This window comes from Girardinichthys multiradiatus, chromosome 13, assembly GCF_021462225.1.
Source record: "Girardinichthys multiradiatus isolate DD_20200921_A chromosome 13, DD_fGirMul_XY1, whole genome shotgun sequence".
NCBI lineage: Eukaryota > Metazoa > Chordata > Actinopteri > Cyprinodontiformes > Goodeidae > Girardinichthys > Girardinichthys multiradiatus.
In genome coordinates this window covers 24,012,078-24,035,292 of record NC_061806.1, presented here as the reverse complement: position 1 = coordinate 24,035,292, position 23,215 = coordinate 24,012,078, and the positions used below count along the sequence as shown (strand labels likewise).

Sequence of the window (23,215 nt, the reverse complement as noted above, 5' to 3'; positions counted from 1 at the left end):
AGTCTAATCTGGGCATTGGTTGGCCTTTTGAACACTTGTTGTTCACATGTAAGCAACTGTCCTGCTTGCAGAGTCATTACTGCACATGTGAGAGAGAAATCCCTTTATCATTAGCATATTTCTAAACACAAATAATCCCATCAGGAAAACAGAAGCTACTCTAACAGTATTTACCAGTTTGTTTTACACTATGGTTGTACTTAAACTCATTTTAATATCTTTGAAATGTTTATTTCAGTAGAACTCAAGTAGATTCACACTGAGTGATGTATTTCAAGTATCTTTTTAAGTCTTTGATCATCACATCTTAATTAAAACATGAATGAAGTCAACCATGCAGTTTACTTGTGTTAAGCCACTCCTGATCCAGACCACATTGGAAGTGTTCCATTGATGCAGTAATTCAAGTAAAAAGAGCATGACTAAATATTTAGTGCCCTACAGTGTATGGGGTTGCTTTTCAGTAGGCTAGAAATTTCTCTATGTAAAATTATTTCTGCATTGTTTTTAGGTAATAACCAAATTTCCTAATTTCAGGTTTTCATTAGCTGAAAGCCAAAATCATACAAATTAATAGAAATAAACTCTTAAAGTATATCTCTCCGAATCTATATAATACATTCATTTTATCAGTCGAATAACTGAAATAAATGAAGTTTTTTATGCACGGAGAAGTGGAGAGGCGCTTACACACTGGTTGTCCTAAAGGCCGCCAAGTCGAGTACCGAGTGGGAGCTACCCAGAGACAGGCCTTGCTGGATGAACATGAGTGAACCAGGCGGTATGACTCGACTAAATCAGGAACATAATTCATTGTGTTTTAGTTCCTAGCTTCCTAAATATGTTTCTAGTACCCTGCAAATATTTTAGGAATTAATTGTTTGCTAAGCGAAGCTTCAGCGGCACATTTAGCTTGAATTAAGCTATCAAGTTTTTTCAGTTGGTTAACATGTAACGGCTGTGTTACAGAAACAGTGTTGTTTGTTTTATAATGTATAAAAAAGTTGAAAACAAAATTAAAAATGTACATTCTGTTTTATTTACCACTTTTTATTTACAACAGGGGTTTACTTCAGTTGTTATTATTGGCAACCCAATGCTACTTAGCATCTTAAGCTAGTATTTGGTAGAACGTTATAGAAAAATCTAATATTTCCTTTACCCGAATTATTAGTTCTTCACATAAATTGCAGGATTCAGCACTGGCATAATGAGTATTGTCACACCATGGAAAGAATGTAAAAATAGTAAAAATGATGAGAATGTACAGGTAAATGTAAAAACACTAAGAATGTAATTTAATGCATCAAATTGTCAGGTGGAGATGTGCCAGAGCCCAAAGTTGAACAGGTCATGGGCAAGCTAAGGATGCTGCAACAAGGTACATCTTTTTAAGATTTCATTTTATTTTACTTGGTTTACTGTATGTTTTAAAATGCTATTTACATATTATATTAAGAGATATCTTTCATTATTGACGCGACAACGTTGAATTTGGTAGGGCTCAATAGCGACATCTTTCGGACGAAAAGGGAACGCGTTAAGATTTCTACGGTTCAGCACAAAAAAAATACAGTTTTGTTGAAAGTTAATATTTAATGTTCAGTTTTAAATTTTGAATAATCACACTCGTTCGCATTTAAATGTTTACATTGTTTAACACGGACATTTAAAGCCAGTACAGTCACTGTTGCGTCTTTCTTGTTTGTATTGCTGCGATGTTGTGCGCATGCGTGCCGATTTAAAACGTCCAGGATAAATTTGTCTCTGGGTTATTTTAAATCTGTGTTAGTAATTAATTAATATTGTTGATCTGATCAGTGGATATCTTCACATATAATCGCACAGATTGAGTTAACAGGCCGTGTTAGCTAGCAGTGGAGGAACCATCTTGACACGTTGCATAATCTTTGTCAAACGACACATCCGGAAGTTTAATCGCTGATTTTAACCGACTAAAACTGTTTAAAATGCAAAGTAACGATCTTCAGTGTATCTGGGCGTCGTGTTTAACCTGAAAATGCTTTTATTCGTGGGTGTAATTTTGTAGAAATCGTTTTAAAGGTTTGTACCAATAAGGATCCACGTTGTGATGACGATATGTAAATGAAGACACATTCCCGTGTCAGTTTGAGAAGAAATAAAGCCTGAATAACCAAAATAATGGAAAATGTATATTATTCAGACAAGAGTTAAGCTCGGGAGGTGTGTATTTACTCGGTTAAATAAAAGCACGAACGAAGATTGCTTGCAACCGTGAGTGAGATAGGTCAATGCGCATAATATGAAGTTTCCCTTGCTCTTTCCTCAGTATTGTCAGTGAGGTACATCCTTACCTGTTACTCCACTCGTGGAGTTTCAGAACATGATGAATGGAGGTTCATGAGATATGATTAGTATCTCCCTCTAGTAGGGAACAGCAACACCCTACTTGAGCCATTCTGATTATAAAGTTGTGAAAGTATTAATCTGTATGTTAACATACATGTTCTCTTAACACAGAGAAAAGACTTCTTGAAGAGGAAGTCAGAAACATCCAGTCCGTCAGTGACAATTTGCAGAAGGAACTAGTAATTTGTAAGATACTAAACCGTCCTTGAGCATTTTATTTAGACCATAATAAATGTATCAAACACGATGTTTGTCTCAGCGTTCACTACATTAGTAAAAGTAAAATGAAGGTTAATACATCTTTTTTTAGATATATAATACATGGATTGTTCTTGTTTTTCAGTACTAACTTCCGTTAATGAAATAGAAGGAATCCATAAAGATAAAGAAGGTGCACACTGGATGAACAAACACTGTAATCTTTAGTAAACACACATTTTAAATGACGCATATAATTGGTGGTTTTTTGTTTGTTTTGTCAGGGGCGTGTAGGAAGCTGCAGTGGCAGTGTGAAGAGTCTGAGCAGGACTTTGACAGGTTAAAGGCATTTTTTCCCTTTTTTTTTTTTTTTTACAGTTTAAAAAACAATTAAAAACGTTAAACTGAAATCTGCTATACTTGTTAGAGTAGCGTTTCTACCACTAGATGGCAGGAACTTGCAATATATAAAACTGGTGTTTTGGCTTGACAATATTTTATTCTGTTTTAACTGTCCTTAAATCGGGTTTTTTCCTGTTTAATGTGTCAACACACTGTTTAAAGTATTATGCCAATTTTATTATGAGACAAAGACAAACAGAGACATGCACAAAGCAGTTTGAAATGACGATTTCCTTTAATAAGAGATCAACTTAATCCATAGCCACCTGGCCCTATTTAGAAATATAACTGTCCCCCTTGTTGAATAATTCATTAACCATATTTTTTAACTTAGACCGGATTACTTCCTGACCTGTAGAATAAAGAAATCCCTTAACTGACTAAACAAGAAAAAAAGAGACTGAGCAAAAATTGCATCCTTGGGAGACCTATGCCAAGACAAAACCACACCTTTAGAAAAATGCGTCAGGTGCTCTGAAGAAGGTGACTATAGAGCATAGAGATAAACAAGAAAGACACAATGCAGAACAAAGGTGTGACTCCCACTACATCTAGTGTTAAACTAACAGATAATTTCAGAGAAAAACATCATACCAAGAGTCAAAGTTGGCGGTGCAAGTGCAAAGATTTTGAAATACTTTGCGTCTTCAGGATATGGACAACTCGGCAGTTATTTATGGAACCATGAATTCTGCTCTCTAGCAGTAAATCCTGAAGGAGAATGAGCGGTCATCAGGTCACGACCTTCAACTGAAGCATACTTGGGTTTTGCAGCCAGACAATGATCCAAAGAACACCAAACATGTCCAACTCTGAATGTCCAAAACAAAAAGAAAAAAAAACTGATGATTTTGGCCTAGTCAAAGTCGGCGCTTCAATTGGATTGGGATCCTATGGCATGACTTTGAACAGGTCATCCATGCTCCAAACCTTTCCAGTGTGTCCAAATTAAAAGTATTCTGCAAAGAAGAGTGGGCCAAAATTCCCCCACAGTGATGTAAAAGACTGATTTCCAGTTAACACAAACACTCGACGGCAGTTGCTGCAGCCAAGACTGGCACAACCCATTAGTAGGTTTAGGGGACTGCTATTTCTTCACATAGGCTCAGGTTGTTTTGGATAACCTTTTCCCTTAATAAATGAACATTTCATTTTTCATTTTCTTATGTTAACTTTGATAAAATTGTTCAATGTATACAGTAACCTAATCTCATTGAAGAAAAAAAGGATCAGTCAGTTTTACCACAGCCCACTAAGCTGTTCAATAATTGTGTGACTTTTTTTCTACTCTGAAAAGGGTTGGATTTTTAAAAACATTTCAGTGTCAATTTATGTTGCAGCAGTATTAGATGCGTTTATTTAATGGCCTTTTGCACATCTTTACCTTGGGTACAAAGGTGTGCATTTGTGTTGGTATATTGCACTTCTTTTCTTCATTAGTAATGAAACCTTGTTTGCCTGGTATTTATTGTAGTTTTCAAACTCAGCTTTTCTTTAGCCATCATTACTTTGTTTATTGCCATAACAAGCTTGATGAGCCCTGGTGAAGCAGGCTCATTTTTAGTTCTCGGTTTGGGTCATATTCTTGCTGTAGGACAAAGAAATATCCAGTCATGCCTTACATTTTTCTTAACTGTCCGATAGGAAAAGGCCAGAATTTCCTGCTGTCCAGCGTTGTCCTAAAATACATCAGTGGCTGTTGTGACGCACTCTGTTTTAATTCTGACCTGTGAAGACAAAGGGTTTGCGAAAATTGTTGCAGGAAAGCTGCAAAACAAAGGCAGCATGGTGGCATAATGGTAAGACCTGCCACCTTCCTGCACGAACGTCTAACGTTGGAATCTCAGCTGTGCAGGCTTGTAGAGTTTGCATGTTTTCCCCAGTGCTTATGTGGATTTCCTTTTGGTACTTCAGCTTCCTCTTATTGTTAAAACATGCATGTTAGGTTAAATAGATAGTCTGATTTGACCTGAATGTGTCTTTAATGTTAAACTTGTGATCTGTTATCTACTTACAGCTTGGATGATATACTAGTTTTGGAAGGTCATAATTATGATGCATATTAAGGAAATTTCAGATCAGTTTTACCTTAAAAGAATCAGTAAATTAGTCATACTGTAGAATGTGGTATGATTTCATTTATGTTAAATATTGTGTATTTGATATCTTCAACATGCTAAAATGTGTTTTGCAGGCAGTTGAACCAGAACAAGATGAGTGAGGAATTGCTGGAACAATACAGATGTGAAATCCAGGAAGTCAAGCTGAAACACAGGAAACTACGGTACTTGTTCATAATGTGGTAATTAATTACATTCGCTGCATTGACTAAAAATATGCCATATTAACTTGCAAAAGCAATTTGATTTCAACAGAATGAGATTTGAAAACCAACTTCTGCAACTGATAGAGCAGCACAAGCAACTTGACTTTGTCTTTGTAAGTTCTCTTTTATGTCAAAATATAATTTGCCTTATTTCCTTTCTCTGTTCTTTCTCTTATAACAACTAAAACAAGAAAATATGTCTCCTTAAAATTGTTATTTAGAATCCAAAGAGACACCCAGATGAATTGAAGAAAGCTGAAAATATAAAACATCAGCTTTTATCAGCTGGTAAGTGTTCCCTCTGGATTTTCCCACAGTTATCTGTGAGCACATCTGCGGTGAATCATTTTTTTATGCATGCATGTAGTGTTTAAATTGTTCGTTGTGTGGTTCCGATAGAACAAGTGAAGTTGGCTCAGCTGCACAAACTCGACGAAGAGTTAGAGGAGCTGAAGCAGTTGGAGACTACAGCTGCACAGATTCATGAGTAAACCTGCTTACTTGTTGCTAGTTTTTGGGACTTAGAGCCATGAGTCCTTTGCTTTATTCTGAGCCTGGGACACTTTGTTTGCATATCTCAGGTAAGATTTAAACATAAAATTTCCTTTTTGTAAGTGTTTTCCTGAGTGAGACTTAAACAGTCAACTCATACATTTTACATTGTCTAAGATAGTTGCTTATTAAGTATTTGATGGGCTCATATTGTTTCTTTTGTGTGAGATTTCTTTGTATTTATTATTTAAATTGTTTGTAACATTTATGCGGTGGATTTAGCTGTGGATCCAGAATGTTTCATTTCTTGATCTGTGTCAGGTTTTTCTGTTTGTTGAGGTATACTATACTGATGTTAAAGTGTTCACAAATTTCTAAACGTAAAAAATTTAACCATTGCAACTTTTTAATTTTTCTGCAACAACCAAAAATAAACACAAAAACCCCTTAATTCAAATTTCAGTTGATGTATAGAGCTGTTTATATACACACAGCCACAACAAACATCATTTTTAAGTATTTAATGAAATACATTTTTTGCAGAAATTAAAAAGTGTAATACTATTAAATGTTTAAAAAGAGCACAATAACCCTGTGCAACGGATTTATCCTCAGCAATATTGGTAATATTGAAGGAAAATGACTCCATACTCATGTTAATAAAAAACACCATTAAATCACTTTTACAGTGCAGGAATTCATAAGGCAAAACATGAACATAGCTCTTTATATATAAATATGTACAGTAGAACGGTGAATCAAAAACCATGTAAACTTTAAATCGACCCTCAGCAGTAAATCCATTCTACACACGTACTCCACAAAAACACAAAATAATTTCATGCCCTCTTAAGGTGTCAAGGAAACACTTTAGCCTTCTTTTCAATTGTTGTCAGGCCAACATCAGGCGTCCTGTTTAGGGTGTAGGCCTTAGAAGTAATGTTAGTTATGTAAGGTAGCATGCCTTTCCTCCACAACTCTGCAATACATCCAAAGCTTTTTCCTCTTGCTTTCTTTTAGAGGTAATGCCTTGTTAAATACCCAGAAAATAAAAAAGCAGCATGCTGTCACAGCCATTTTTACAGTGACTCAGGGAAACTGTAAATGATTTGCATTTTTATTTACATAAAACAAAGGGTAGCACACATACATCAAGTCCTTTGACCAGGAGATCCCCTCCCTGAATGTTTGACATCTTTAGCCTTGAAAAGTGGCTCCACACCTTATTAGAAAGGTAGACTTTGCTCTCTTATCATGATAAATTTCACTACAGCTTTGACTTTTATCAAAACCCACTCTTGCTAATGCAGTTTGAGCTTTATTTGCACACCTTATTCTCTTTATTAAAACAGTCCTCCCCAAACTTCATTCTCAATATTACTCACATCTTTATTTCTTTGGGAATGCATTAATTCTCCAACTTTAGTAACGGCCTCGATGAGCCATTGGCACATGATGAAACCACAAGGACACTTTCTCATGTTAAGCTACAAACTAGTCAAAGGCACACAAACATTCCTAGGAACACACACAACTGGTACTGTACGTTTACTGCAGAATACTGTTGTGCTTTTTTAATTGGCATGTATCGGTTTTGCTTCTGTCTGCTGTAAGGTGCAGTCTGTTTGTTTTCATTTTCCAAGTCCCCCAGTCACGTTCATACAAGCTTGGTTTTAATGTGAATCAGCCTACCTTTTTTTCTGTTTGGTGAAACGTTAGCCAACAGAGCCAGTGTGCAAGTAGTCACTTTTGTCTTTTATTCACCATATAAAGACAAAGTAGTACCATTTATTGGCAAAGAGGCACATTCCAAACCCAGTGGCATCATGTTGATTTCAGCATTTTCAATATAGTCTTTTCAAGTTTTATTATTTCTTTGTGAAGCTCCAGAAAACCTGCAGGTCTTGCACTAGAAGTACTTTGAGGAGTGATAGCTTGTTGTTGGCACAAGTTGGCAATGGCTGTTTTTGATCGTCTTGCGTAAATAGTTCCCATATAAAAGGTCGATCCTCCATCTTTCGTTATGCCAGGCTATTCCCCATCTGTTAACAGAGCAACAGGGATAACAGTGAAATAGAGTAATTCTGCACTTTTTCTTCTTCTTCCCCTGTATGTCTTTATTAATGTGAAACATCAGTAATGCTCTTATTGGCTTAATTATACTCATGTATTCTGTTTGAATTTTAAGGTTATGTATGGTAACGATGCATAGAAATTGGGGTGGACTTCTTATATACAGTGATGTGAAAAGTAACTTCCCCCTTACAGATTACTTCTGTTTTTGTTTTTTTGGGATGTTTAAGTGTTTCAGGCAATCAGTCGGTTTGAATATGTAAGACTCTCAAAGTGAAAACAAAACAAACATTTTAAATGAAAATTTCATTAATTAAGGGAAAAAAGCTATCCACCCAAACCTGGCCCTGTGTGAAAATATAATTGGCCTTTTGATCAATCATGATTTCACTGTGGTTAACCACATTTTCCATACAACTGAATTCAACGGACCTGATTACTCCCAGACTCATAGAATCAAGAAACCCATTAAATGGAACCTGTCTGACAACATGACGTAGGCTAAAAGATCTCAAAGAGGAACACACAGTGACCTAATCCAAACAAATTCAAGAACAGATGAGAAACAATTCTGGAAAACTATTCGATTCCATCGAACCACAGGGAGAGAGAGGCATTACGTACAAAATGGGGAAACCATGGAACAATGGTAAATCTTTAAAGTAGAGGCCTGCCCACCAACAAGAGCAACAACTTATCCAGGAGGTCAAAAGAGAACCCAGAACAACATCCACAGGCCTCACTTTCCTTCGTGAATCAACAGTAACAAAGAGACTGGCATCCATGGTAAAAACCCCTGCTTGGCCAAAACAACAAAATGGTCAATTTCCCTAAAACTAACTTGATAATCCCTAAGTCTTTTGGGAAAACATTCTGTAGACTGACGAAAGACAAGCTTTTTGGAAGGTCTATGTCCCATCACATCTGGAGTAGAACTAACTCAGCCTGTCAGAAAAAGGAGATCATACTGACGCTTATACATGGTGGTAATAGGTTGATGTACTGGGGCTGGTTGAGGACCAGGACGACAAGAACCATGAATTCTGCTCCATACCAGGAAATCCTAAAGGTTTTGGAGTGGCCTAGTCAAAGTCTGAAATTCAGTCCAATTGAGATGCTGCTGCATGGCGTTAAACATTTTATTCATGCTTGAAAATTCTTCAGTGTGACTAAATTAAAACAATTCTGCAAGGAAGAGTGACTCATTGCTAGTTGTTGCAAACAATTGATGGCAGTTGTTGCAGCCAAGGGTTGCACAACCAGTTTTTAGGTTCAGGGGGTAATTATTGTCACACACAGTAGGTGCAGGTTGGTTTTAATAGCTTTTTCCCATAATAAATTAAATTATCATTGGAAAAGTGATGTTGGTATTTACTTGGGTTATATTTTTTCTGATTTTAAAATGTGATGTGATGTTATGATGTGGAACATACGTCAGACAAAAAAGCTAATTTGGAAGAAATGTGGAAGGGGGTGAATACTTGTTCACAACACTGTATATATTAGGCAGAAAACATTAGCTTGTTCACCAAAATAAAATGCATTAATTTTGGTTAAAGTCCCTATATTCCTGTCACTTAATAGCTTGTGTGTAAACAGTTCAAAATATTTCAAAGACAGAGCAAATGAACAATTATTAAAAAATAGAACATTTCCATTTCGAAACACTGCTAAAAATTGGTTCAGTTTTAGGATTCAGAACACTGACAAGATGATTCAATAACATTGTTGTAACCTCACTGTACTATACATTATCTTGACAGATGTAGTTTACCACTGTTGAACAATCTAAAACATCTTTATTGTTTTGCTATCTAGATTCACTCATTCAATAGTTTAAGCTTTTATCTATATTTTTTTCCATCAATGGTGACAAACTACCTCAAAGCGGCTGTAGACTTTCTTCTCTTTCCTCAGACTCTCTATCCTCTTCAGCAGCCCCTCCCTCTCCTGGGTGTTGCCCACTGGTCGCAGAAATCGATTCTTCTTCAAGGGGTTCTGTGTTTCTTGTCGTTTGTCCGTGGTACCGCTGTCTTTGGCCCCTCCGGTTTCTTCTCGCTCCTGGCGGTTTTTCTGGCTGTTGGCAGAGATTTGCTCCAGAATGACTTTAGTGTCGTCTCGCAGGTTGCTGCTGTACAGAGCGGAGCTTCCCGGCGCCTGGTAGCGTGATGAGGCTGATTTCCCAGTGGATTCTTTGAGGTTTGTAGCAGGTTGTTCGGTAGCTGTGGACATTATGACTTTTGCTAAGGTGCCCTGCTTTTTGCTTAAATCGTCAGCCACCTCCATGACAGTGCTCATGCCCCTGTCATCTCCTGAGGCTTTCTTCTCTTTGTCCTTCGGCCCCAGAAGCCCCTTTAATCTCTGGGTCTGTTTCTTCAGGAATTCAAGCGTCTTACCATCACTCTTCCCCTCACCAATTGTGTTTATTGAAGTATTAGATCCCATAACCTTGTGCAGTCCTTCCTTAGACTCTGCATGTGGCAGTGTTGAAGAACTGTGAGAGCGACTCTTTTTCATTTCACTCTTCTCAGCATCTGTTGCATCTTTTGACAGAATATCTTCGCCACTGGAGATGCGACGTGAATTCAGCGACCTAGGCTTCAGCTGATCCTTCCAGGAGATCTTAGGTGATGGAGGAGGTTTTAGAATCTTAGGTTCATCTTTCTTTTGACTCTCTGTCTCATTCTCTGTTTTGTGGGATTGCAGTATCTCTGAACGCTTCAGGGAACTTGAAAAAGGCTTTGGAGTTATTATTGAAGGTTTGACTGAACTTACTGAAGGTCTGCGAGAGACTTCTGCCAGTTTTGCTGAGACATCTGGCTTCTTGGGCTCTTGTTCTGTTGAATTGACGTTTACAGGCAGGGGTTTTGGAGGAGCCATAGTGTTAAGAGGAGGCTTCTCAGAATGGACTTGCTTTTTCTCAGCGGGCTCCAAGGCTTTTTGAGATAGCTCTGTATCCATTTTTGAAGCTTTTCTCTTGTTATCCAGATCTTTAAAATACTGTAGTCTGCTAGCTAGGTCATTTACATTTACTGAGGATTTGACTTCAGTTGTCTCAACGCTTAGTGTTGTCTTTTCTTCTTTGTTAGTAGTATGGGGTTCTTCTTTTTCCTTAATCGGATATTTGTTTTCTAGTTCCTTTTTCTGTTGCTGTTCTTTCTTCTCATTTTCTTTCTCCCTCACATTTTTCTCTCTCTCCTCCTTTTCTTTTTCATTGTCTCTTTCTTCAGCTTTTTTTTGCCACTCAAAAGGCTCACGAGACCAAGACTTTCTCCTTTCAAGAATCTGGGCCACAAGAGAGGAGGTGCGTACCGAATTCAACTGTTCATCTTCTTGTGTCGCTGGTTTTAGACCTAGACTGCCACTGTGTATCTCTGCTTTGGAAGATGTGAATATAAGCGAGGAGCGCAGACGAGAGCTACGCTGGAGGAGAGGGTTTATGCGTGAGCGGAATGATTCGTGCCTGGTCAAAAAGAGATCAGAAGTTTCCTTAACATCCAAATCTTCTACACCCCCCCTATCTGAGCCCTTCTCTGACTCCATTTCCTTTTCCTTCTCTACCTCTCTGTCTCTTCTCTCCAAAACAGAAGACCTAAAATCGCTGTAAGAGGGAAACACATCAATGCTTGCTTTTGGGGCAGAGTCTTTATTGGTGCTCTCAGGTAATTTTGGTTTTCCAAAGCGGGGTCTCGGTATATCCGGTCTGGGCTTGGGGGGAGCAGTTGGTGGATCCTTTACTCCAAAGCGTGGAGCTAAACTTTCAGGTACACCTGGTTGCTCAGCAGCCAGGGGCTCATCAAATGCATCAAGACCCATAGGCTGAGGCAATCCTTCTTCTCCATCCTCATAAGTATTCAGATATGAGTGGATTCTCCAACTTCTCATGCCTTGCTTTACACTTGGATCTTGATCATACTCTTGATCAGATTGCTTTTGAAACTGTTCTTTCTCAGGTGGGTGCAAATGCGTTGGTGAGCTCTGACAAGCATACGCTTGACCTATGGTTGGTCTCCGACTAGCAGATACTCCTCCATACCTCCCAGCAACAGGAGGGGTATGGAGCCCATCAGGTCCTCTCAGGTCCTCAGATGAAAAGCAGTCTCTGCTTCCAGGTGGAGCCTCCAGATCTGAGTGATAACTTGATTCTGAGTATTGGTCAATTTGAAGGTGAGCAGGACGGCCTCGAAGTCGGTCATAGTGTCCGTGGCCAGAACCAGGACCAGGACCTTCATTGTAGTTATGGGTACTTGAAATTTGCTCTCTGTAAAGAAAACATTATTCATTTTACTTGATTTAGTTGTTAATGAAACAGTTATGTATGGAAGTTTCTACACAAATTATAGTACATTAGATAATTTAGAATAATTAAGTTTTAAACCTAAGCATCTTGTGGAATAAATTACCTCCGAAAATCTGTTTCATCCAGATTGTTCATTACTCTGTGTTTCATGTATTGTCTTGAAGATGAGTAGCTTTCCTGAGTTCCTTCAGCATAGCTGTGTCTGTTGAAGGCACTTGAGCTCATCTCCATCTGCCTGGATACAATGGACTTTCCCTGCTCCAGATACGACTGCTGGATACGAAACTGTTGTTGAGAATATTTTCCTATTGGAATTCCTGCACTAGGCTCCATGGTGTGACGAAACGGGTCATTCCTCCGGAAAGGCAGCGAAGAGTTACGATCTAACTCCCCATATGGGAAGGTTGAGGTAATCTCAGGTTGTCTCCTGTAACCGATAGGGTTACGCAAAGACTGTGTCCTCTTCAAACCGAACTGTGTGTTCATGTAGCTGCTGGTGCCCGGGTCGGGGATACTGAGTGGTCCACTGGATGGATCAATGACCAAAGGCTCCGACTGAGCATAGAGAATACGAAACTCCTCATCAAAAGTAGTGACCAGTTCCCCAAGGAAGAGATGTGCGATGCAGCGGTGGATCTTCTCATATGACCACATAAAACTAGACAAAACAAAAGGTATTAGCATTTACAAAGTAATTGACAATATAAAATAAATGATATCACTGAATGACCTACCTGTAGTTCCCACTAAGGACAGCTCTGCAGTCAGTCAAGAGAAAACGATCTTTCACCTGTCCTTTAAATGATTTCCCGGTCCGTGAGTAGTATCTTACTCCTGCAACGGTCCTGACACGCATCATCTAGAAAACAGAAATTTTACCTGTTACTGCCAAATGTGTAAATAATTGTAAAGGGTAAAAAGAGAAATGTGAGAATTGACATGTAAAATGAAATGAAACTTAGAACTCACGTGAATGGAGTCCAGATTGACTTTGCAGCTCATAACCATAGCGACAAAATGAGGAGCGTCCTTCTCATCCAGTAAAATGTAAACAGGAACATGCCGTCCTGCTGCTTCCAAGAGGTCAGCAAAAATGTCAACATCTGTGAACACGTCCATCACTATTGCAATAACCTAGACAGCAAGAACACACACTTATTTTAGGAACAAATAGCTATTGCATTGCCAATTTTATAACCAATTTCTCTAACAATTCTATATGGGTGCAGGTCATTTGACCCTTCACGGTTTTGGTCGATTCGTATGAAATTTCTTAGTAAAAAAATGGTGCCTTCTACTGTAGGATGTTTTTACCAATTATCTCTTTTCATTCCCGCTTTGGCAACAGAGGATTTAAAGTAATTTTGTTTATTCGTATTCTGTTGTAAGGGATATCGGTTATATGACGGTTATATGACAGTAAAAAAAATATATATATATATAGATTCTTTGTGCTACGCATTGAAACTCTGCTTTCCATTAATTTATTGGGCCAGTGGATTGACTTGCATTGGCTTTATGCCCAATGATAAAATGGATCTTAGTAACCAATAAAATGTGGGCAAATTAATATGAGGGCAATCAATACCATTATCGCGCTATTCAATAATAACAACAATTTCCTGTATTTCTAACATTGTGCCCTAATTGGTTTTAAGAGTAAGCTGGCCCAAGTGGGGATCAAAACCAAAATAAATCATAGAGAGTGAGACAAAGTTTTCAGATACAAATGTACAATTCAATTGTGAACAAGGTTTAAAATATTTTATGTCAATTTATGTCCATAATGCATTAAAATAATTAACTACAAAGAAAGATAAACTGCAATGGTTAGGGATGTAGGTATGAAATGCTGTGTTTATATTTATTGACAGGGCTTTGGTTGCTGTTTGTTGATGTATCAGGTTTTTGGTCCAACTTCAGTTTCGAGCCTTAATAAAAGGCTTAAAACAAAATAGATATAACATGCACATTGGACTACGCTCAGTATATCTGCAGTGCAAATTTACATAAGGTTTGCAGTGGCTCATTTTATTTCGAGGCTATCATTCCTCCATGTGCATGTTGTGCCACTGACTTCAGGAGATATGTTAAAAGTAAATGTCTGGAAGACACAGACATGTACTGTGTAAATTCAAACAGAAACGTAGAACAAATAAAGACACGATCATTGACACCAACAGGTTTGACTGCTTGTCATATTTGGCAACCTTTCTTCTATTAATCATATTTTTAATTTAGCTGAGGGCCAGTCAGTTGGAAATTTGACTGAAAGGGAGTGGTGGAAACATTGCCAGAGGTTAAAAAGGGGAGTTCGAACTAACAAAAGTGCAACCTAATACACACATTAACCTGGCAGAACTTTATCAAATTGTTTTCTCTTTTTTTTTTTGTTTAGAGAACACAGTTGATTTATGCAGGGTATACTGACCGGAGATCACTGGAACAAATACATCAGAGCCTGACATAAACCCACCCAGCTACAAATGTGCTTCCAAATACATTCATGTATACATACAGTATTTGTAGGCATTATAAATACGGAAATTAGGTCTGCACATTCTAACATTTATCCCTCTTCCACCCTGGCCTTTTTTCTTACTTGGTGTGCATTCTTAATGAGTCTCCTGGCCTGGTCCTTAATGCTAGGCATTTCTGAGTCAGAGGGGTTGACCAGAGTTGTGACCTCTGTGGGTCCAATGAAGCTGTGATGTGGAAGCGGCCATCCCAGGTCCAGCCCCGGTGCAGCTATGTCGGACTGCATTGGCCAGTAGGTGTCGGAGGAGCCCTCGGCGTCTTGCCCTCCCTCATAATATGTAAGCTCAGGGGCGCCCGTAGTCTGGCAGGGTCCTTGAAGTGTGGACTTGATGTATTCAATTTCTGTCTGGGACAGGAAACCCACCAGATCTGACTTCTGGAGGAATTCGAAGTAGCCCTGGTGTGACACCACAAGTTCAGTGCATTATAAAAGCAGTATATACAGTACTGTGAAAATGTATTTGACCCTTACTGTTTACTTTTGTTTTTGCTTCTGTGTAATATTTAAATGTTTCAGATCATCAAACAAATTTTCATATTTGACAAATCTCCAATATCTTCGGAGATTTATTGCATTTCAGCCACATTGGTAGGTTTTAGAGCATGAACAGCCTGTTTAAGATCATGCCCCAATATCACAATTGGATTTAAGTCCGGACTCAGATCAGATCATTGTCCTGCTCCATCATCCAAGTGAGCTTGGGGTTATGGTCACAAACTGATGGCCAGACATTCTGTTTCAAGATTTTCAGCTAGAGAGCAGATTTAATTGAAGCATTAATAATGGCTAATTTGAGATGTACAACAGAAGATTTGGATCTCTCCCATGGATGCCATTTTTGCCCAGTCTCTTCCTTATTGTTGAATCATGAATATTGACCTTAACTAAAGCAAATGAGGACTGTAGTGATTTGAATGTTATTCTTGGATCTTTTGTGATCTCCTGGATAAATTGCTGATGCACTTTTGGATCAATTTTGGTGACCTGTCCACGGCACAATTTTTAAAATCTTTTACCCTAGTTCGTGGAGACAGGTTTCATATAGGTGATTTCACAAAATTACAGGTCTGACACTAATCATGCTTGGGTCTGACTAGTAAAATTGAGTAGCTCAGTGGTTAATTAAAGTTATTGCATGATTTAACACATTTTTTGTTAAATCAGGATTTTTTACAAAGGTTTTTGTTTGACATAATCATTTGTTTGATGAACATTTAAGTTACAAAAGTCAAATGCTTTTTCACAGCCCTTCATCTGTTTTTATACATTAGTCACGTGCTGGAATATGTGATAGAATCACAATTGGTACCTGAATATCATTTTCTATCAGAGCATCAATAGCTAGACGATACTCCTCGCGGTAGTGTGGGGGAAGATAGTTTGGGTCAAGCGGATTATCGCCAACCGACGAGCTCTGTGACCGGTGCGCCATTGTTGGACTGGGTGTGGTCGAAAGTCAAGTCAAAAGCCTCTGCAGGAAAGGTAAAAACAAGCAAGGTCAACAGTTATATTGGGAGTCTTACAATCTCAAGAGCAAACATGAAAGCACCCAGGTCCAAAGGAAAAGGTGTTTTCCTGTGTTTAAATCACCTTGCTATTGTAGGTACAGTCACTGTAATAACACTCCACTCCCTCATTATTGAAAAACAATAAAGTAATTCAATTAAAAATCCCCGATGAGATAAAGGCCACTTTGTGTTGAGATACAGAAGCAGGCATGTTTTCTACAGAAAACACAGCAACTGTTGGAAAGTCAATGCCAGGGGATTAAAGGTAATATTATGACAGATTTATTCCTACTGTCTCTAACAGTTAGAAAAGATAATTACAATTGGATTTTTCCGTAAGTAAAGAAACATTGGATTCTTGTGACTTATTCTTTTTCAATATTCCTTCAATTGGTGAGTTGGATCAGAAGTAAATAAACAGATTCAGGATCCCGTTTTGAAAGATGTCAACTGGTTTTACAGTCTTAGATTACTCAGGTCTGTTTCTTTGAACACCAAACCTGTACTGGGTAATAAAAAAATCACATAATAATTCCAATGATCAACTTCAGTGGGATTTGGCTTGTAGTATAAACTGTAAACACGTCTTTGGACATAGAAACAACAGGAGGAAAAAAACAATGGAAAGAAGACGGACTGAAGAAAGACATAAAAGAGAGGTGGGAAAGGGACGAAGAGGTGCATAGACAAGTCCGTTCCTATGTTTGCTAAATGAACTTGTCATGTGGGTGTGTCATGCTTCATGTTGCTGGATGTTAACCCTTGTCAAGAAAGGTTTTGCTGCAAGAATGTTGAGTCTGAAGGCTGCCATAAGTCTTCTTTAAGCTATCCCATAACTTTCTTTGTTTTCCTATTTTGCATGGAGACAAACAAATACTAAACACCATTAAGGTAATGGTGTTTAGTATTTATTGCCTTTGATAATTTGCAAGGCATGTGCCCAGATGGGCCTTTAACAACATAAAACTGTTTAAAAACAGCATAGCAAGATAATATATCAGTTACCCTTAAACAGAACACAATGAAAAGAAAAGAATATTGTAGAAACATCATGGGTTTTTAACTTACTTATAACCTGGTGTGAAAGCATAGTTGTCAAGGTCAACATTGCAATTATACTCGATGAGTAGATTCCTTATGTGCAACACAAAAGATAAAAGTAGATTGGACTTCTAACAACATTGTGTTTCGTATTAGATAATGATGAAAGACTTTGACAAACCTTTCAGGTTTGAATTCAACCTCAGTGTCCTCCTGACTGATACGTTAACAGATCATGTGACTTACATACCAGATAGAGCGATTAAAGCTAAATTTTAATTCATTTGAATTTCATGGGCCTTTTTTCCACAAATAGGCATATGATCCCAAAAGGAAGTGTGGAGAAATGCATGGAGATGTTCAGCCTTAGTTTTTCCTGGCTGACTAGAAGTCTGGTTGATTTATTAGGGCGTGACATGGGCTCAGGCTGGGAGGGCTTGTACCTGCTATAAAAGTCTGGGTAATGTACTCTGTGTAAACTTTTAGGAAAAGTTCAGGGCTTGGTTGTGGTGATAGCGAAGGGTACAAGTCCTAGCCCACAAACAGTGGAAGAACCCACTTGACTCAGCGGACTGGTGAGTCATCCAGTAGCATGGTGTAGCCTGGCCAGAGGATACAATTGCAACAGACTTCAGCTTTGTGGTTTATCTATGGACAAAATGGCTTGCTTCTGCTTCATTCGTTTATTTTAAACCATAAAAGTAGGTTCTGTTTTTGTCCTTCTTTTCCTTTTTATTAATACCATTACATGCTAATAGGTTCTACATTCATGCTAATTTTCCAAAATGATCAACACCTGGTTAACTTAATATTTGTCATTTTGTTTTAATTTTTAAAATAACCTGTAGCAGCTTTGTTGGTTTGAATGCAAAATGGGCTGAAGCACATGCTGAAGAAATTGCATGACAAACACAAACAGAAAAAAATGTTTAGCTCATTATGTAAAGCCATGTTAGGTAACACAACAAACTTAAACCAGCTGTTAGTGCCCATGAAATTCAGATGTGGTCACAAGCATCTTGTTTAGTTATGTTTTTTAAAATTATTATCAAGTAATTATAAGATTACTTAAAAAAAGCACTGTAACATCTAAGGTTTTAAAAGTTATGATAGTACTTGCTTTGATAATTAATAAATAGAAATAAAATATAAAAATATAAATATAAATAGAAGATGTAATATTTTCTAAAAGTGTTACTAAAATAAAAGAAGTTAAAAAAATAAAAAAGCTGCTTTAAAATTCTTAAAATGAGCTGATCCATTTTACCCTAAATAATGTGTATAATTATTTGAATGACGATAACATGTTCAACTAGGCATAGACTGGTAATGGATTTTTTTTACAGTATAATAAACATGGTATCGTGGTATTAGCACAAAAATTTGTTAATATTTAATTAACACAGGACCACAACCTTTATTGCTTTATAATAGCGCAACATATTGAAGAATATTTTACTTTTTTTCCACTCTGTTTACAAGTTACCTTTTTAATTAATCGGGCGACTTATCAGGTAGCTAGCCGCCAGTCAGCTTCTTTACAGACACATCAATCTGAGCTTGCCAAATGTAGTTTTAAAACATTACCACAGCATAACTGTTTATTATTTTTTTGCTACGGAGCCCGTGAGGGGACATGGGGGAATTTTTTTCTTTTGCGTCCCCACACAATACTTTTGCGTTCGCTCGCAATACTTTTGCGTTTCCACGCTATACTTTTTGCGTTTTCATGCAATAGTCTTTGCGTTATCTCGCAATACTTTGTGGGAGACACGTTTTTGAGATTTATTGAGTTTTATTTTGAAATAAGCCTTAAATAAAAGGATCTTCAATCAGACTTAAAGACAGTTATTATCCACATGCTGTCAAACTGCTGAACTCTGGACAATAAAACTGCACAAAACCACATCTGACACCTTTTTGTTAATTACTGCTGCATGATGTGTACTTTTTTTGCACGCCACTTTTGTTTTTATAGTGATTTGAACGGTTCGTCTTATCCTAAGCATTTAATCGCATTGTTGACTTCGTGTTAACCTGCATATGACAAATAAACCATACCAATGCCATATCAGTGCTGTTTGTTTTGTGAGCAGTTTGTCATCTGTGCTGCTGTTCCAAAATGCACAACTTTCCCAAGGTGATTAACAACTTTTGCGAGCGATCGCAAAAGTATTGCGTGGGGACGCAAAAGAAAAAAAATTCCCCCATGTCCCCTCGCGGGCTCCGCATTTTGCCGCCCAAAATATCTCTGTATAGCCAAAATTGTATTTGTTGTAAGCAAGGAAAAAGTGTACTAGCCTACACTTTTGGCCTTGCTCCACCAGTCTTTGCTTCATTTAGTAGGAGAAAACTCCAGTCCTGCCAAAACCTTGTCTTAGTGATGTGATAAATTAATAAATAGGTGCAAACTATTTTCCAGTATAGAAATATCTGTTCCTAAGAGTTTAAGGTCTTTGAAAGTGCTTGTTTTTTAAAACCACACTTGAATCATCATTTATTAAATTTCCTGATAATTAAACGGAAGGATTTTACCCCTGAGGTGGTTATGAGCTAAGCGCCTGAATCAAGCACAGAGACAACAAAAAAAGCGTTGTGGTTTCTTCTTCACCCTGCTCACCTGTGGGTCACTGCGGGATGAGGCAGTAGAGGAATACGACAACGTAAGACCTATATCAGGTAGGATATCCAAACAGGTACTGATTCTTTGTTTGCTACTATGGCAACAGAAGTGAGCACTAAACTGCATGCACCGAAACAAGTTGGTGATCGGGAGCACTGTATTTCTCTTTCAGGTAAGGAGCTTTCACATACGAGGCAAAGCCAAACCTAAATGTCACATGAAGAAAGCGGGAGTAAAACACACTAGCTCAAGCTAGTAGTACAAGACTGCAACAGACTTAAATATTCCTGCATGAACCACAAGAAACAATGGTAAAAATTAATTCATCCTGACGGGTAAAGTTAATTTAAAAAAGCTGTGGAGACACAAACTATGAAGAAGTATCACTTTCTATCTGAACACGCCTCGCTGAACAAACACCAGGTTTGATCTGGCATGTTCCTTCTCCTTTCAGATGTTATAACTTGTGAATGGAGTAGGAGCAGAATACCTGAGAACAGGTTTTGGAGGCTGCAACGTTCTGATGCTCCTGTCAGGACACCGCAGTGCTTTCAGTGATGTAGGAGTAATGTAAACAAACATATAAATCCATACACTGAGCTTCTCTTGTCTCTCTCTATACATCATCACGACTCAACGCGGCTGTTGAATGAAGCACAAAAGAGAGCTCAAAGACAAGTGAACCCATATTGAATGTGACAACACTCCGTGGCTCGCATCTCCCTGCTTTCTGTGGCTAGAAAAACAGGTCCTCTGAGGTGCCTGTCATTTGTTCCAACTGCTTTGAGGCCTGCAGTCAGCTTACATGGAAAACTAAGCCGCCTCGGCATGAAAGTATTTTTGCTCTTTCAGCCCCTCTCTTCCTAAAGTATATTAATCCTCAAACACAAATTCTGTAAACAAACTTAGGCCTTTTTCGACACACATGCAAAGCAGAAAGCGGTAATGAATGAGATGCAGCAGTTGCCATATGGGAAATGTGACAAGATTCAATTAGGGCACACACACAGAGCTGGTATTTAAGGCCTTTTTTATTCAAATTACAACCACATGTTGGGGCTATTCCTGCACAGTGACTCACTCTGACTGAATCAAGGATTAAAGCTGTAAAACAGAACGGTTATGTGCATGTAGTTAAGCTACTATTAGAGCCTGCAAACCAGTCCTCCTTGCTCAACAGAAAGGCCTCTATAATCAAAAGGCTGGAATCTCTACTAAGCCCATCATAAAGAACACCAAAGCATGCAAAGCATAGTTCAAACACACCATGAGACATAGTTATAAAATGTATCTACTTGTTTAGAGATGTGCTGAGAATAAGGCTGGTGACTGGAATCTGTCAGGTTTGTGCTAATTGACCTTGATTGGTGAATGGCTGTTTGAAAACTAAAAATATTTTTGTTTCCCCGATCACTAAAAGCTCCGTAGATAAGCCTTGCTAGGTTTCACCGACAAAAACACTCTCCAGTGAGGAAGTTGTTACTGAGCACAGAAGACTCAAAGTTAGTTATATTCCGTATCAATGCAGTGTTTTAAAATGATATCAGAATAAGCACAGAGCTGCGAAACGTTTTTAGAGAGAAAACTATTTTCTACAGGGGCATGTCGACAAATCAATCAAAATACCACAGCAGGGAGTGGAAAAAACATATTGCAGAAAAATTCATCTGTTTTATCCTTTAGAGGAATCCAATTCTATCTGGCATGGAATGTGTTTGACGTGGAAATGTTGCCAGTCTTTGAAAATCTCACATTTAAATTAGGGTTTTGCATTCTGCACAGGGAATACACATCAGGAAAGCTATTAGTAATGTTAACAATGCTAACCATGCTAAACAAAATATAAGATGCTAAAAACAGTTTAAAATGTCAACTCTAATCATTTTGTTTTTGTATTGATACAATAATGAAATCCTGCTCAGCTGCAGAGCAGTGTAACATAGACTGCTTTCTCACACACGGTGCTGTGGCCCCTCGGACACTAATATAAATTAAGATCAATTAAAGAAGATTCCTTTAAATTACATTGAGTGAGAGAATGAATGATTAATCAACATATAACACAACAGCAAATCAGCTTTTCTTCTTAAATATTATGTTTGAAAGCTATAATCTCTTATAAATGACATATGCTGTTATTCATCTTAATTGGGTTTTATTTATAAATGCCTCTGTCCTTTAACCAGGAGGATTTGACTTTATTGGTAATTTTTATGTGATGTAGAGAGAGGCAGTTTCAGGTAATTGTTTCATTGTACTATAAACATTTAATGATAAGGTTTAAAATCTCTGATCGGTGCATCTTCATTGCCAGTAGTTTTTCCCCTTCTAATATAGCTTCTCTTAGAGTGCCTGCATGTTAAACAGGTAAGCCCTCATGTTATTTCTACATTCATTATTTTTTTTCTGCCTTCAGTGGACTGGAAAAAAGGACAGCTCAGTGTGTTGGTAACAGCCAACACAGAGCCTTCTGTCTGCTCAGACTGTACTAACAACAGTGTTCAGGTTTTGCAGTGCACAGCAGCTACCTGGATGACTTAATCCTCTAGGAACTGCAGCCTGTTGTTGAGGAGAGTACCCTGGATGCATTTAACTTTTGTATTCTGCTCACATAGAATAAAGATAGGAGTAAGAATATAAGTTAAAGTTAGAATAAAAATAAGAATTTGATTCAGAGTGTAGTTATAAAGAGGACAGAGTACAGCGGTTAGTAGGTAGAGATGGTCTAATTAAAGTATTATGGCCGCGCTATGCAAATAATTGCTTTGACCCAAAAGGCACCGTTTTCCAGTTCGTACCTCCACGCTTCGCAGCACAACTCGTTCCCTCTCTTGTCTTTGTACCGACTGGGGATTTCGCCTTCCACGGTCAAACAACCGACTCGGGCCTCCTTTCTCGTCCGAGTGTCACATTCCTCAGATCGGTCAGGAGCTCCACCCAAACCGCGCTACCCCGGAACATGCACAGTGACCGTGTACTCGCTGCCCGGGCTGAGAGCTCCTCTCGGCGGTGTGTGATCCTCCGGAGCCGCCGCGGGAGAATCGCTGTAGATGATCTGTGTGAAAGAGGAAAGAGCGGAGCGACTCCCGATAGGAAGGGCTTTCCCACAGGCAAGACTCCTCCCAAAGCAACTGAGGCACAACTTCATTGGAAGTTTGCGCCCTCTGCTTTGTTTCAAAAGTGGCCTCAGTGTCATGATGTTTATCAGTTCATTCCAGGATTTGACCTTTGAACACTGTACAAACTCCGGTATTTTCAAACTTCGTGCATTTGTTTGGGAACTCGCTTTTATGGCGAAATAACTATCACAGATGCGTTTTCC

The 23,215-nt window shown here is 38.2% G+C and overlaps 2 protein-coding genes and 1 non-coding gene across 3 annotated transcripts; 2 read left to right on the top strand and 1 right to left on the bottom strand.

Annotated features, from left to right (window-relative positions):
- The first annotated feature begins 77 nt into the window (after positions 1 to 77).
- si:ch211-199g17.9 (uncharacterized protein LOC108180085 homolog) lies at positions 78 to 6,266 on the top strand. Its single transcript, XM_047383116.1, has 9 exons — positions 78 to 781; positions 1,319 to 1,381; positions 2,503 to 2,577; positions 2,735 to 2,782; positions 2,874 to 2,928; positions 5,186 to 5,275; positions 5,367 to 5,430; positions 5,539 to 5,605; positions 5,717 to 6,266. Exons 1-9 carry the CDS (start codon positions 760 to 762, stop codon positions 5,806 to 5,808), a joined length of 576 nt encoding a protein of 191 aa, XP_047239072.1. The 5' UTR covers positions 78 to 759; the 3' UTR covers positions 5,809 to 6,266.
- LOC124879999 lies at positions 2,314 to 2,446 on the top strand. The gene has a single exon (XR_007041195.1). It is a non-coding gene; the product is annotated as a U8 small nucleolar RNA (small nucleolar RNA).
- A 49-nt stretch (positions 6,267 to 6,315) lies between the features above and the next one.
- On the bottom strand, positions 6,316 to 22,998 carry fam83hb (family with sequence similarity 83 member Hb). The gene is made up of 8 exons (XM_047383112.1): positions 22,692 to 22,998; positions 16,031 to 16,192; positions 14,785 to 15,117; positions 13,152 to 13,316; positions 12,917 to 13,041; positions 12,286 to 12,840; positions 9,764 to 12,143; positions 6,316 to 7,851 (listed from the first exon to the last, which is right to left on the bottom strand). Exons 2-8 carry the CDS (start codon positions 16,151 to 16,153, stop codon positions 7,831 to 7,833), a joined length of 3,702 nt encoding a protein of 1,233 aa, XP_047239068.1. The 5' UTR covers positions 16,154 to 16,192; positions 22,692 to 22,998; the 3' UTR covers positions 6,316 to 7,830.
- Between the last annotated feature and the right edge of the window lie 217 nt (positions 22,999 to 23,215).

Coding starts and splice junctions, on each gene's coding strand:
- si:ch211-199g17.9 (XM_047383116.1), top strand. CDS start 760: ATGAACATGAGTGAACCAGGCG. Junction 782..1,318: donor GAACATGAGTGAACCAGGCG/GTATGACTCGAC, acceptor TCAAATTGTCAG/GTGGAGATGTGCCAGAGCCC. Junction 2,578..2,734: donor GCAGAAGGAACTAGTAATTT/GTAAGATACTAA, acceptor CTTGTTTTTCAG/TACTAACTTCCGTTAATGAA.
- fam83hb (XM_047383112.1), bottom strand. CDS start 16,153: ATGGCGCACCGGTCACAGAGCTCGTCGGTTGGCGATAATCCGCTTGAC. Junction 15,118..16,030: donor TGATAGAAAATGATATTCAG/GTACCAATTGTG, acceptor GTGTCACACCAG/GGCTACTTCGAATTCCTCCA. Junction 12,144..12,285: donor GATGAAACAGATTTTCGGAG/GTAATTTATTCC, acceptor TTTTCTTTACAG/AGAGCAAATTTCAAGTACCC.